General features: G+C 37.3%; 4 protein-coding genes across 8 annotated transcripts, besides 1 other annotated feature; 3 read left to right on the top strand and 1 right to left on the bottom strand.

The window, feature by feature from the left end:
• Nucleotides 1–763: 763 nt before the first annotated feature.
• On the top strand, nucleotides 764–5,656 carry CPUORF7 (transcription factor bHLH155-like protein; the record flags this gene model as incomplete). 3 transcript variants are annotated; one of them, NM_128684.5, is made up of 11 exons in its annotated part: nucleotides 764–1,721; nucleotides 2,019–2,138; nucleotides 2,331–2,412; nucleotides 2,487–2,528; nucleotides 2,652–2,711; nucleotides 2,842–2,961; nucleotides 3,122–4,327; nucleotides 4,434–4,535; nucleotides 4,791–4,910; nucleotides 5,022–5,147; nucleotides 5,284–5,656. In NM_128684.5, 11 exons carry the CDS (start codon nucleotides 1,624–1,626, stop codon nucleotides 5,368–5,370), a joined length of 2,163 nt encoding a protein of 720 aa, NP_180686.2. The 3 variants fall into 3 exon arrangements, with proteins under 3 accessions (NP_180686.2, NP_001031454.1, NP_001031453.1); NM_001036377.1 differs by having other exon boundaries at nucleotides 1,033–1,721; nucleotides 5,022–5,198; nucleotides 5,284–5,608; NM_001036376.1 differs by lacking the exons at nucleotides 2,487–2,528; nucleotides 2,842–2,961; nucleotides 5,284–5,656 and having other exon boundaries at nucleotides 1,376–1,472; nucleotides 1,643–1,721; nucleotides 4,950–5,255.
• Nucleotides 1,376–1,480: a sequence feature (AT2G31280.uORF1).
• A 13-nt stretch (nucleotides 5,657–5,669) lies between the features above and the next one.
• On the top strand, nucleotides 5,670–8,278 carry AT2G31290 (Ubiquitin carboxyl-terminal hydrolase family protein). Of its 2 annotated transcripts, NM_001036378.3 has the most exons (2): nucleotides 5,670–6,002; nucleotides 6,076–8,278. In NM_001036378.3, exon 2 carries the CDS (start codon nucleotides 6,097–6,099, stop codon nucleotides 7,342–7,344), a length of 1,248 nt encoding a protein of 415 aa, NP_001031455.1. In that variant the 5' UTR covers nucleotides 5,670–6,002; nucleotides 6,076–6,096; the 3' UTR covers nucleotides 7,345–8,278. The 2 variants fall into 2 exon arrangements, with proteins under 2 accessions (NP_001031455.1, NP_180687.1); NM_128685.3 differs by having other exon boundaries at nucleotides 5,747–7,973.
• ARPC1B (actin-related protein C1B) lies at nucleotides 7,923–11,950 on the bottom strand (the record flags this gene model as incomplete). Of its 2 annotated transcripts, none has more annotated exons than NM_001336326.1 (15): nucleotides 11,664–11,945; nucleotides 11,209–11,297; nucleotides 10,937–11,013; nucleotides 10,739–10,833; nucleotides 10,553–10,622; nucleotides 10,225–10,294; nucleotides 9,916–9,989; nucleotides 9,786–9,828; nucleotides 9,575–9,656; nucleotides 9,356–9,444; nucleotides 9,173–9,258; nucleotides 8,940–9,003; nucleotides 8,606–8,706; nucleotides 8,434–8,492; nucleotides 7,923–7,993 (listed from the first exon to the last, which is right to left on the bottom strand). In NM_001336326.1, exons 1-15 carry the CDS (start codon nucleotides 11,731–11,733, stop codon nucleotides 7,923–7,925), a joined length of 1,140 nt encoding a protein of 379 aa, NP_001323442.1. In that variant the 5' UTR covers nucleotides 11,734–11,945. The 2 variants fall into 2 exon arrangements, with proteins under 2 accessions (NP_001323442.1, NP_180688.1); NM_128686.3 differs by lacking the exon at nucleotides 7,923–7,993 and adding an exon at nucleotides 8,068–8,326 and having other exon boundaries at nucleotides 11,664–11,950.
• Nucleotides 11,951–12,314: 364 nt separating this feature from the next.
• Nucleotides 12,315–13,436, top strand: INH3 (inhibitor-3). The gene is made up of 2 exons (NM_128687.2): nucleotides 12,315–12,431; nucleotides 12,832–13,436. The coding sequence occupies exon 2, from the start codon at nucleotides 12,855–12,857 to the stop codon at nucleotides 13,176–13,178; it is 324 nt and encodes a 107-aa protein (NP_565720.1). The 5' UTR covers nucleotides 12,315–12,431; nucleotides 12,832–12,854; the 3' UTR covers nucleotides 13,179–13,436.
• The last annotated feature ends 63 nt before the right edge of the window (nucleotides 13,437–13,499 follow it).

The following is a 13,499-nucleotide window of genomic DNA, read 5'->3' on the forward strand; positions in this document are numbered from 1 at the left end:
CTTCCCAAATAATATAGTAGGATTGTCACTACGACTACGAGGGACACTTGCTAAATTTTCGGAATATTTTATCTTATGAATTAGAAGGAAAATTATTATGGAAGTTGTAATAAAACATGTACAACATTTTAAATATCATAGGTTTTTTATTACAAAAGTATTATATTTTAATAGTATATGGGAAAAACAATTGTCTCTTCAAAATTTATTCAAAATAAAAAAAAAATTAAACTATAGACGAATGAGCCTCGAAAACGCAATTCCTCAAACATTTTTTTTTACAATCTTATCCACCAACGTATGAGTCAAATCAAACAAATAGACACCTTAAAGTAAAGTATATACATAGTTCACTAATATTTTTGCTAGACGGTTAACCTCTTTATACATATACGAGATTCGAATTATCTACTCTGTAGATAAAATATATGATACAAACTTATCAAGAAAGACAATTGGGTTCGACTCACAAACTCTTGCCTTTAAGAATCCTACCACTAATTCCGCAGCTCTAGCCTCATCACTCTCTTCTCCCATGGGATATACAATTCATAGTAGACTTCCTACAACTTCGGTAAACGAGCCGAGTATACAATGTTTAGCGCACAATTTCCGCGGGAAATACAAAAAAGATTGTGATGTTAATGTGATGAATTTGTAATTAAACACACGATAAATTAGTGCAATGTGTAAAATATTTTATAAATTTGTGAGTAATGGGTAAAAAAAAAAGTAAAGAAGGAAGCAAAGTTCAGTTGGTGAATCATTTTGCTGGCCATTACTCTATAAGAGAGAGAGATCCTATCTCCATAAAATCCCATACCCTCAAACACACACACACTCACCATCCCACTAACTCGAATAGTTAACATGCGCACACCGATCCTTGGCCTTTCGTTGCTAAAATGAGCATGGTGCGTGATTCACCCGCTTACTTGCTCGATTTCTCCTTCACCCTTTTAAAAAGGAACGTCTTTTAGCTTACCTCTGCCTCCTTTACCCTCTCTCTCTCTCTATCTCTATCTCTGTTCTTTCCTTTTTCCGGCGAATTTCTGGGCTGAGATTGTTAGTGTCTCTGAGTGATGCAGAGATCAACTGTTGTAGTTAATCAATATCTTCTGACATAAGCTAAACTCGATTCTTTCTTACAATCTCTCTGTCTCTCTCTGCTTCCTTTTCTACTGTCTTCTTTCTTCTTCTCTAGCTTTTGAATTTTCAATATTGATTTCTCCCATGGCGAGTAGCAGTTGCAGCAGATCTATCTCTGTTTCAAATTCTGATTCTCTCGGTGTTTTTTGTTTGAGCTAGGGCTAAATTAGTTTCCTTCTTGGGTTTTTATTCGTAATCCGATTCAAAGTTTGTATCTTTGGGAGGGATGGGTAAGAGGCAAATATCACAAGATGAAGTAGGTCCGCCCATAAAACCAAGAGCTGGTTTACGAAGGGAACAAGCTGGAAGAGGTTCTTACAGAGGTAGTTAGTTACTTTGTATCTCATCGAAAACGAATCAAAAGAAGCTTCTTTTTTTTTTTATTAGAGGTTGGGGAGGAGATAGTATAAAACAACTGTTTAGAGTTCTGATTTGTGGTTTTTGAGTCCGGGGTTTTGAGGTTTACCCTTTAGAATGGGTTCTACTTCTCAAGAGATACTGAAGAGCTTTTGCTTTAACACGGACTGGGACTATGCTGTGTTCTGGCAACTTAATCATCGAGGATCTCGAATGTGAGTCATCTAAACAATTCTCTTTACTGTCTTTGCGTGGTGGATCATTATAATTGTCTACGAGTTAGAACTGTGGTAATTGATTTAGGTGTATTGACTTCAACTTGCTAGAGTGGAAATATGGAACCTTATATCGAAATGCAGCAGCTTTAAGTTAACAATTGTAGTTTAAGTGTCTGAAGATTGTTTCTGTACTTTTAAGTTTTGTGTGCAGTTCAGGATTCTATTTCTTTATATGTTTTAGTGTTTTAGTTGACCAGATAGTTTCTCAATTTTTTGAATAATGAACACCTGTAGGGTACTTACCTTGGAGGATGCTTACTATGACCATCATGGGACGAATATGCATGGAGCACATGACCCCCTTGGGTTAGCTGTGGCAAAGATGTCTTATCATGTCTATTCTCTAGGGGAAGGGTAAGAATATATTGCTCTGATTCACTCTTATCATGCCTATAGTTTGATGTGCCCTTTTTCCTTCTTTTTTTATTTGACAGTAGCCACATAATGCAAAGCTTTTGTTGTGTCCTTGAGCTTGATGTTAGCTTTTACAATAGTTAACAATCTTGGGTCTATTGTTGAATTATGTTATCATATCTATATAAACAGGATTGTAGGACAAGTTGCAGTTTCTGGAGAACACCAATGGGTATTTCCCGAAAATTATAACAACTGTAACTCAGCATTTGAGGTTAGGGACTTTCTATCTGAAATTAAATTTGTTTTCTTCGTGTTTTTAAACCAAATGTCTTTTTTTAATTACAGTTTCATAACGTTTGGGAAAGTCAAATTTCTGCTGGAATTAAGGTATTTGGATTTTTCTTTAGTGCTCTTTCTGTCTGCTTTATTATACATACTTGTCAAGAACATCCTCAAAGTTTGCCACTGGAGACTTTCCTTTTTAAAATATCTATTCTTCCTTCTCCGCAGACCATTCTTGTAGTAGCTGTTGGTCCATGTGGAGTTGTTCAGCTAGGCTCTTTGTGTAAAGTAAGTAAGATCTTAAAATTGGATGCGGTGTTCGCAGTTACAAAATAATAGCCAGGAAGAACACCTGCACACTTATAATAGATGGCACATATATACATATCTGGTCTTATTTTGTATTTGTTTGGAGCAGGTTAATGAAGATGTGAATTTTGTGAATCATATCCGACATTTATTTCTGGCACTTAGGGATCCATTGGCAGACCATGCAGCAAATTTAAGGCAATGTAATATGAACAATTCGTTATGTCTGGTAAAGATCTTCTTCATTCAAATATGGATTCATGTTTTTTCTAGATTTCTTGTTATTTGCAAAATGGGGAGAGTAAAGTGCTTAGGGTTCTTCTAACAGTTACTCAAACCTCCACTGACTTCCTGAGTAGACCATGATGTGTTGTATAATTTTGTTGCAGCCAAAAATGCCTTCTGAAGGTTTACATGCTGAGGCTTTCCCTGATTGCTCTGGAGAAGTTGACAAAGCTATGGACGTGGAAGAGTCCAATATTCTAACTCAATACAAAACTAGAAGAAGTGATAGCATGCCTTACAATACTCCTTCGTCATGTCTTGTCATGGAGAAGGCAGCCCAAGTTGTTGGTGGTCGTGAAGTTGTGCAAGGATCTACTTGTGGGAGTTATAGTGGTGTTACGTTTGGCTTTCCAGTTGACTTGGTTGGTGCCAAACATGAGAATCAAGTAGGTACTAATATAATCAGGGATGCACCTCATGTGGGAATGACTAGTGGCTGCAAAGATTCAAGGGATTTAGATCCTAATTTACATCTGTATATGAAGAATCATGTGCTCAATGATACAAGCACATCTGCTTTAGCAATTGAGGCTGAAAGATTGATAACAAGCCAATCATATCCACGCCTGGACTCAACTTTTCAGGCTACCTCGAGAACAGATAAAGAAAGTTCTTACCATAATGAAGTGTTCCAACTATCTGAGAACCAAGGAAATAAATACATAAAAGAGACTGAGCGTATGCTGGGGAGGAACTGCGAGTCTAGTCAATTTGATGCTTTGATCTCATCTGGGTATACTTTTGCTGGCAGCGAGCTACTAGAAGCGTTAGGCTCTGCTTTCAAGCAAACGAACACTGGTCAGGAGGAGCTACTGAAGTCTGAACATGGTTCAACAATGAGACCAACAGACGATATGAGTCATAGCCAGCTCACGTTTGACCCTGGCCCTGAGAATCTTCTAGATGCTGTGGTTGCTAATGTGTGTCAAAGAGATGGTAATGCGAGGGATGATATGATGTCGAGCAGATCGGTACAATCATTGCTTACTAACATGGAACTGGCAGAACCCTCAGGTCAGAAGAAGCATAATATTGTTAACCCAATTAATAGTGCTATGAATCAGCCACCAATGGCAGAGGTGGATACCCAACAAAATTCATCAGATATTTGTGGAGCGTTTTCTTCAATTGGATTCTCATCTACGTACCCCAGCTCCTCTAGTGATCAGTTTCAGACATCCCTGGACATACCCAAGAAGAACAAAAAGAGGGCCAAACCTGGTGAAAGTTCTCGACCTCGCCCAAGAGACAGGCAACTTATTCAAGATCGAATCAAGGAACTTAGAGAACTTGTGCCTAATGGATCTAAGGTGATTTTTCTCTTCCTAGCTACAAGATTACTTGCACCTTCCTTTGTAATGAATTTAACTTATAATATATTTTTGTCATTCACTAATATTTTTGTCACATTTTCAGTGCAGTATCGATTCTTTGCTAGAACGAACGATCAAACACATGCTCTTTTTGCAGAATGTTACTAAGCATGCTGAAAAGCTCAGTAAAAGTGCTAATGAAAAGGTAAAAATGTCAGCTTTCTTGATAACTGATAATCTCTGTTCTATCCTAGAAATTTTTATTCCAGCCTCCATAGTTTGTAAATGAACACATTAAGCAGTTTGTTAGGTTTGATTGATTGATGTAGCAAATAGTGGATCAAATTTCTGAATCCTTGAATGAGAAGATAGGATTATTAGGCACATGGAGATATATAGAAAAACTCAACTGAAAATCAGAAGTAAATATCAAAATTAGCTTATACCTTTGTAATCTCAGATGCAACAAAAGGAAACTGGTATGCAAGGTTCAAGCTGCGCAGTGGAGGTTGGAGGTCATCTTCAAGTAAGCTCGATCATCGTGGAGAATCTGAACAAGCAGGGGATGGTGCTTATCGAGGTATGTAATCTTACATTTTGTCTCTTTTCTTTGGTTTAGTTTAATCTTTGTTTGAACTCGAGTCCCAAGTTCTGCGAGTGTGTATTAAAAGTATTTTTGGGTATTGGACAGATGTTATGTGAAGAATGTGGCCATTTTCTTGAGATAGCAAACGTCATAAGGAGCTTAGACCTCGTCATCCTAAGAGGTTTCACCGAGACTCAGGGCGAGAAAACATGGATATGCTTTGTAACTGAGGTAGGAAGTCGAATTACCCAATTCATGAAAGAGATTCCAAAGCAAATCAAAGTATTTTCCTTGGTTTTGATTGAACTTTGGATTAGTATGATATATATGACTGACTAACATCGAGATACTGATATATGAATGGCAGAGCCAAAACAGCAAAGTAATGCAGAGGATGGACATTTTGTGGTCTCTGGTGCAAATATTTCAACCAAAGGCCAATGAGAAGGGGTAACAGGCGTGGTTGCAGAGTTTGCGTTTACGTAAGATAAAGAATAGGCTTGTGTGGGCTTGTACAGTGTTGTTGTGACACTCACTGCAATACTTTCATTTGTTTGTTTTGATTTTTTGTATAAAAGATAGGACTTCAAAGTTGAGTGTTTAGTGTGTTTATGATTTGCATTTGTTTGCTTTTGAGTTTTTGGACCCTTTGAAGTTTGTATATATACATGACTTGAAACTTTGATTTTCTTCATACGTTTGATTTGCAAGCTGTGGAATTATAAATTAATGGTTAGAAATTTGCAAGCATGCATTGTAATTATCATAATCAAAACTGAGTAAACAACAAACACTAAACCCAAACAAAGAAGTCTTAGAAAGAAGAAAGCTTTCACTTTCACCAGCACTAGTCCCTGTTCTGCCACAGTCTCTTCGCTGCAGAGAGTAAGGGCATAAAATTTGTTCCTTCGAATCTCGGGTTCAGAAGCAAAATCTCTTTTCTACCTCTTGTCGAAACTGTGGCGTTGTTGAGTCTGATGAATCGACTTCAAAGGCTTCTCCTTTCTGCTCCTCGCTTATCTCCTCCGATCATACTTCCTTCGTGGCGGTATTAGGGTTCTGTTTTGCTCCTCTGATACTCTAAAGGTGGAGGCTTTTCTATTTCTTTTTGCTTATAACCAATCGCATTCGTCAATAATTGAAGTTTGAGTTTGATTAGGTTTGGTAGTCAGAGACTGATATGGCTATGACACGAGAGTTATATCGGATTCTGGGTACCAAGTATGCTCCATTGTTAATCCGAAGATTCTCACTTTGGTCAACGAAGAAAGACCCTGATCTCGAATCTGCTCTCTCGCGTAACAAGCGATGGATTGTTAACAGTCGGCTCAAGAACATTATCTTAAGGTGTCCCAATCAGGTTGCATCGATTAAGTTTCTACAGAAGAAGTTTAAGACTCTTGATCTTCAGGGGAAAGCCTTGAATTGGCTTAAGAAATACCCTTGTTGTTTCCATGTTTATCTCGAGAACGATGAGTATTACTGTAGGTTAACGAAACCGATGATGACGCTTGTGGAAGAGGAAGAGTTGGTCAAAGATACACAAGAGCCTGTACTCGCAGATAGGCTTGCAAAGCTGCTTATGTTGAGTGTTAATCAGCGTCTCAATGTCGTGAAGCTTAACGAGTTTAAGCGGAGCTTTGGATTCCCTGATGATTATGTTATCAGAATAGTTCCAAAGTACTCAGATGTGTTTCGGTTAGTGAATTATAGTGGTAGGAAGAGTTCAATGGAGATTGAGCTTTTGTTGTGGAAGCCTGAGTTGGCTGTCTCTGCAGTTGAAGCAGCAGCAAAGAAATGTGGCTCTGAGCCTAGTTTCTCTTGCTCTCTACCTTCCACGTGGACCAAACCGTGGGAGAGGTTCATGGAGTTTAATGCCTTTCCTTACATATCTCCGTATGAGGATCATGGGGATCTTGTTGAGGGTTCAAAGGAGAGTGAGAAGAGAAGTGTTGGTTTGGTGCACGAGTTACTCTCGTTGACGTTGTGGAAAAAGCTGTCAATCGTAAAGCTGAGTCATTTCAAGAGGGAATTTGGGTTACCGGAGAAGCTAAATGGTATGCTTCTGAAGCATCCAGGCATATTCTACGTTGGAAACAAGTATCAGGTTCACACTGTGATCCTCAGAGAAGGATACAATGGCTCGGAATTGATTCACAAGGACCCGCTCGTTGTTGTGAAGGATAAATTTGGGGAATTGATGCAGCAGGGCTTGTATGAGTATAATCACAGGCGATATTTGGCTAATCTAGAGAAGAAGAGAGAGAAAGGTATTGAATCTTTGAAGCCTGTGGTGCGAAAGAAAGACAGGAACCACGATCGAGATGATGTCGATGAAGAAGAAAACCATGGGGATCGACCAGGTGGTCTGTTTGATCCAGAAGAGAGAAAAAGGTTTTATCAGATTCTCTTCAGTGACACCCAATAAGAACATTCTGGTAAAGTTGGACGTTCTCTTCAGATTCTCTTCAGTGACACCCAATGGAGAAAAATTTACCTATATAGTCTGCAATCTCTAAGACGTTGTGCTTTTTCTGAAAGCTACGAAGATCACAATATGCTTGTAAACAAATGCAAAATACGAGTTGTTCCCCGCAGATGCTAGATCAAGATAGAATCTGTGAATTAAGGCAGCTGGAATACTTTCACTTAGTTCAGTTTGGGCGGGAATCAAGAGTTAAGAGTTCTCTGAAACAATGCTATATACTTCATGAACGTGGTCCAGAAATTGAGTGAAAACATTTGCACGTACTTGGAATTTTCCCGATATGTGTTCTTGGTTTCACATTTGGTCTGTGTATAAAGTCACCTTGCAGCTTCCTAAAGGACATACCAGTGGTCAAATTTTCTAACCCCTGAAGACCGTACGTACGTGCTTCAGTTGATGTAAGCCATGTTTTGATTACACAGATATTAAGCGGAGCTTTTGATTCCCCGATGATTATGTCAGATGATACTAGTGTCAGCTTCATTCTGGATTGTATATATCATCACAGATGAAAAGATTCATTTCAAGTTTGTTGATATATAGCATTCATTTCTGTGGTTGTTGTCCGGAGAACTCATTCGACACAAAGCTGAAAATGTTATTATGTTAATATACAAGATACCAACTCGTATAATGAATCAAATGATAGAGCATTCAAGATATTACAAAGATCCAGAGACAAGGGCATAGCTCAAAACTTAATAACACCTGCCCTTACACAAACCAGGAAAACATGGCCTTTATTATGCAGTTTACCAAGTGTGACAATTACGAAATTGGAAAAAGGTGAAAAGGCTAGTCGAAACAAAATCTGATATACAAATTAAGTAAGCTGACTACTGATCCAGATTTTATTAAAACTGATTGCCAAGTTCTTGTTGCATGTTCTCTAGATCCCATATGGCTATTTTGCCATCCAATCCTATAAATAATAAACCGAAAATGCGAGCTAATGAAACCTGTCATTTTGTATGAATTGAATCGGGTGATTCCATGAAGGGTTATATAAATTTAAATTTAGTGACTGACCTGAAGTGCTGAATCGCATAACTTTAGGACTCCCTCCTTTGCCCAGAGGCACAATGGAACTGCAGGTAAACTTCTACGTCAGCTCTTAACAGATAATCAAGTAAAAGAGCTAAAGAGACAGTTTTTTGGCAAATGATTTGGTACAAGCCAAGTTAGATAAAGAAACAATTACGTTATGCTGTTATCATGAACGCCTCCACGTGAATCAGAAGCATCGTTGGCTGTTGTAGACTTTGATTGACTACCGTAGAATTTTCCAAACGCTTCGGAAAACTGAAAAATAACATAATGAACAGATGTGTCAGACACAACACAACAAAATAATGCAAGTGGAAAGTCGTATCGTAAATCCAAGAAAAAAAGAAAGAGAGGAACTACACTAACCCCCAAAGATTACGATCTTTAGAGGAACAACTCAGGGATAAGTTAAAGTTCAGTCATATTTTTTTCACTAAAAGGCTAAAACCAGACATATTGCAATATAAGAAAGAAGATTTGGTATGTACCTGCGAACTGTAACTGGAACCTGAAGATGCCGCTTTCTTCTCTCCAATGTATCTTATGAAGCTCCTACAGACCAAATACAAAAACTTGTAAACGAAGCAATTATTGGTAGTGGTTCGTTTCAGAACCAACAATCCGGCCTGTGATCTAAGAGGAATAAAAGAACTGAAAATTTGATAGTATGCAAACCCCTAAGAAAGAGAATTTTAAGCAGATATTTCTGAGAGTTACACACCATATTCCAGTATCATCTGCAGCAAATACCATCGGGTTGCTGTCATATCCAACCCCTATCACCATTTTCTCAGAAATAAACAGGACCTGAAATAGCAATTTCCCCATAATATATCAATTCAGGACATAACACACCGGAGAAACCAGGTTCTCAAAAGTAAAATAAAGGTGGATGCTGACCCACATCACGAAGAGGCAAATCTCGGAATGCAACGCTTTGGGCTAAAGGAGAAGGGCCAACATCATCAACAAAGTAAATCATGGAGCTATGACCTATACATGATTACATAAACACGCAAAGTATGACAGATGGTAGTAAAAACTGCAACCAAGTTGAAGTTCCATTGTATTATTTCAGTAGAGCGCAATGGAAAAACATCCCAAGTCTGAAGGATTTTCTGACCTACATATGCTAAGGTGTTTCCACTTGGAGACCATTTAACACCAAATGCCCAAGAATATGAGAGATCAAGCTGAAGAATTTGCTGTTTCAACAAAGCCACAGTAGAAAAAAAAACTCCCTAACATTAGATGAGAGAGTAGACGGAACATATATATGGCACAAGAATTATAATATTTACTAAAAGAAGGAAAGCCAGCCAAACTAGTCGAACCTCCCCAAATTTCGTTTCCGCTGGTGAGCCTGCTTTTGAATCCCTGTATCAGCCCATTGAAAGAAAAATAAGAAATGGCCTCATGTTTGAAAAAATGTCTTAAAAGTAGACGTTCAAGTAATGAGCATACTTTGTGTCAACTCCTTTGATGAATGTTGAAAATACCCGACATTTTCCATCTGTTGATGTCGTTGCCAGAAGAACCTAATGCATAACAGACAATCAGAGAGCACAGCAACATAAAAAAGCATACGAGAAAAAATGATTTAGAAGATTAACTAGTTTGTGGAGATTGATATTCTATTTTTAGGGATCATGTACTCTATACTCAATCTGGTGGCCAACTTATAGAATATTTTTGGTAGAGAAAGCTTTTACAGAGAGCCTGCTTAATATTTTGGCTACATGAACTACAAGAGGTTCTGTTGATTGCACGTACATTATTAGGATGCCAAGCAACAGATGTGACTGAAGATTCGTGCCTTTTCCGGATTAGCTTACTGACCCACCTGCAAACAGTAAAGCCAAGCAATGTCAGATACTAAAAGTTTACATGAAAGTATCTTTCTAAAATCTCTAAACAATACACAGTTATGCATGCCAAGATAATAAAAAATATGATTGGTGCTAATATCATGCCAGTACATAAGACAAGATAATATCATTACATAGACCAACAACACCATTCGTAGCAAAGAAGTCAGGAAACTTGCCAAAGAAAAAATCAAGGACTAATAATGAGAATTAGGAGCAGAAGAAGAAAATACCAGTTATTCTCTTGCTCATAATAGCAAATACAAACAGTTTTAGCACCACTTCCAACAGCAAACTTGTTCTCTATGGGTATTGAGCAAAAAGATGAGAACATAGATTAGAAGCTGTAGAAATTATAGGAAAATTACATGATATATTACGGAAATTAAGCTTAAGAACCAGAAAAATTAAACATTTACCTTTGGGGCTCCATTGGACACAAAGTGCAGCACGATTTAGTCTAAGAATAACGAGAGTTGGTACCCATTCAGCTCCTTCCAGGCTCCAGACGTACCTTCAAGAAGCATTCTAAACTCAGTTCAACGAACGAAAAAAAGTGAAGGACTAAGATTAACAGGTTTGGAGTTTCTCAAAGTATATCAAAGGTAGCAACTTACGAGTTCCTGTCATGAGAAACAGTGACGATTTTGTTGGACTTTGAGCTCCAATCTATTCCAGAAACAATTTGGTCATGCTGCAACAAGACGAACAATAATCATGAAGTTGTTGTAAGGGAGATTCAAGCTGTCTATACAACACTTATCAGCGACAAGTGATCAGTGAAATGAGAATACATAAATATACGAAAGTAAGGAATTCCCAAGAAGAGAAAGCAAAAGGAGTGCAAGTTCAAAAGTTACAGAAAGAGAGGGAGAGAGAAAGGTTTCACCTTTTGGAGGACATGTAACCTCTCCCAGTGGTCTTGAGACAATGATTTATAGATATGAACTTCAGTGTTGTTAGGACAGAGAGCAACCACTACCAAGAAAAACGAAACAAATGTCAAAGCACATAAATGGTTACAGGCTTTAGTACAGACGTTAAATCATTTGTAACAATAGATTTGGTTCATCTGTTTAGAAAAGCGCATCTACTAATGTACAATACTAGATACCAAGTGCTCCTAACAAGAGACACCGACAAACAGACATATAAAACATTGACTCGAAAATTCTCAATTATAGGGATTTAGAAGAAACTTGATTACCAAGATGTATAAGAATAACACAAGTCAATTCAGAAAAACTAACTAAAGATCCTCCTCATTTATAATTCTAAAAACAGAAAAACGACGGAAGAGAGAAAGAAGAGAATCACAAAATCAGAGAGGTGTTAGAAACATACTGGAGAGATCAGGACTCCAAGCATGGCAAGTGATTGACTCAGCGAAACGATGAACATCCACCACTGCCATGAGTGATCCTTGTTGTCCCAAATGTGTTGTAATGAAGACAGTCTTTTCTCTCAAATTGACATCTACAGATTTCTAAAACGGAGTCGTACGGTGAATAGATGGACAGATAATTATGATGAAACGCCGATGAGATCCGGAGCTTGACGACGACACAGTCGCAAACGTGAAGTGAAAGTGTAAGTGAAAGAGACGGATGTTTTTGTTTGTGTGTTTTATTTTACTCTTATAGCCCAATTTTTTATGACCAGATCATTTTCTATTTTCCTTGGCCCTGTCTTAGGGGCGGCCCAGCATAATAATAAGCAAAAAAAAAAATAAGATCTAAATTCTGCATTAGTTAAATACTTAAATATACATAATTGGATTTAATCAAATCCATCCATGTAAAAATCTGAACTAAACCTCACTATGAGTATGAGTAACTTATAAAGTCATTCTATATATTCAGTTTTCGAATCCCAAATAAGTTAACATTATAGTTTTCTCAAAATTAATTACACTGTATTAGTCTTTTTTCTAATATATATATTAACATTTCTTAGAAAATAAATATAAAATTAGACCGAATTTTTTTTTTTTTTTTTTTTTTGGTTGGAGCGACTAAATTTCTCCATCGGCGAAAGAAAAAAAAAACAAAACGAAAAAAAAAAAAAGTTTCTCGATTCAACAAGCGTCCCTTCCTCCTTGGGGATTCACAGGTTTGCTTCTTCGTCGATTTGATTCTTTGAATCTTTTTTTCCCCTAGGTTTAGGTTTCGCTATTGTTTCTACGATCGAAACTAGGTCTCTCTATTGTTTACTGCAACATTTGATTCTCAATTTCATATCACCGATTTGTGTTTATCCCCTGGAATTAGGAATGATTAGGGTTCAGATCTCGTAGGCAATGAATTTAGGGTTAGAGAAATAGCATCTGTTTGGTTTGTTTACCTAAAGAATGAACCCTAAAGGCTTTGTTCTGTTTTACGATTTTGTTTAAGGTCTTAGTTTTTATCTTTAGCTCTTGTCATTCTTAAGCATGTTGTTAGTTGTTACTATTAAGAACTTTTATTCTCTGTTCTTGTATTTTGGTACCTTATGAAATTAGTCTTTTATGCAGATTTTGAAAGCTAATCTTCAGCTATGAGCACAGCAACAAGGCCTTCCTCTTCAGCAACAACTTCTGTCATATTAGAAAACCCTGTTTCTCAATCACAACCTACTGAAAGATTAGTGCTTCGGTTGAACCGGAAGAAGAAGAAAGTTTCATGGAAAGATGGGACTGTAGACAATGAGTTTATGCAGAAGAAGAGTTCGAAGAAGTGTTGCATCTTTCATAAACAGAAGCCTTTTGATGAGGATGACAGTGAAGAAGAAGATGATAACAACCATCACTGTGATCATAACCATGAACACTCCGAATCTGGTGAGGCATCTTCTTCTAATGATTCTAAAGCCGTTGACTAATCAATCAGGTTTTTTCACGTTACTATATATTGAAGCTTTTTAATAGATCATGGAAGAACACACATTTGTTGTTTTGGTCTCTTCTCCTATCTAACCCTGGTTGGGCGTTATGTATATGTACAAGTAATTTGCAGATTCATTGCAATGTTAACTCCTTCATACTCTGTTGAAAATGATGTGAATCATTGAAGATTGCTAATTAGTTAAAGAATTACAAGGATGTTATATTTTCTTTCTACATTTGAATATGCTTTTGCTTTTGCTTTTGCGACTGCATACTATTTCTCAAAATGCAATGTTCGGGTTTCATCAATTAAAAGA

The sequence above is a fragment of the Arabidopsis thaliana genome, chromosome 2 (genome assembly GCF_000001735.4).
Source record: "Arabidopsis thaliana chromosome 2, partial sequence".
Taxonomy (NCBI): domain Eukaryota; kingdom Viridiplantae; phylum Streptophyta; class Magnoliopsida; order Brassicales; family Brassicaceae; genus Arabidopsis; species Arabidopsis thaliana.

What these genes read in the sequence shown, in the direction of transcription:
- AT2G31290 (NM_001036378.3), top strand. Translation starts at nt 6,097, where the DNA reads ATGGCTATGACACGAGAGTTATATCGGATTCTGGGTACCAAGTATGCT.
- INH3 (NM_128687.2), top strand. Translation starts at nt 12,855, where the DNA reads ATGAGCACAGCAACAAGGCCTTCCTCTTCAGCAACAACTTCTGTCATA.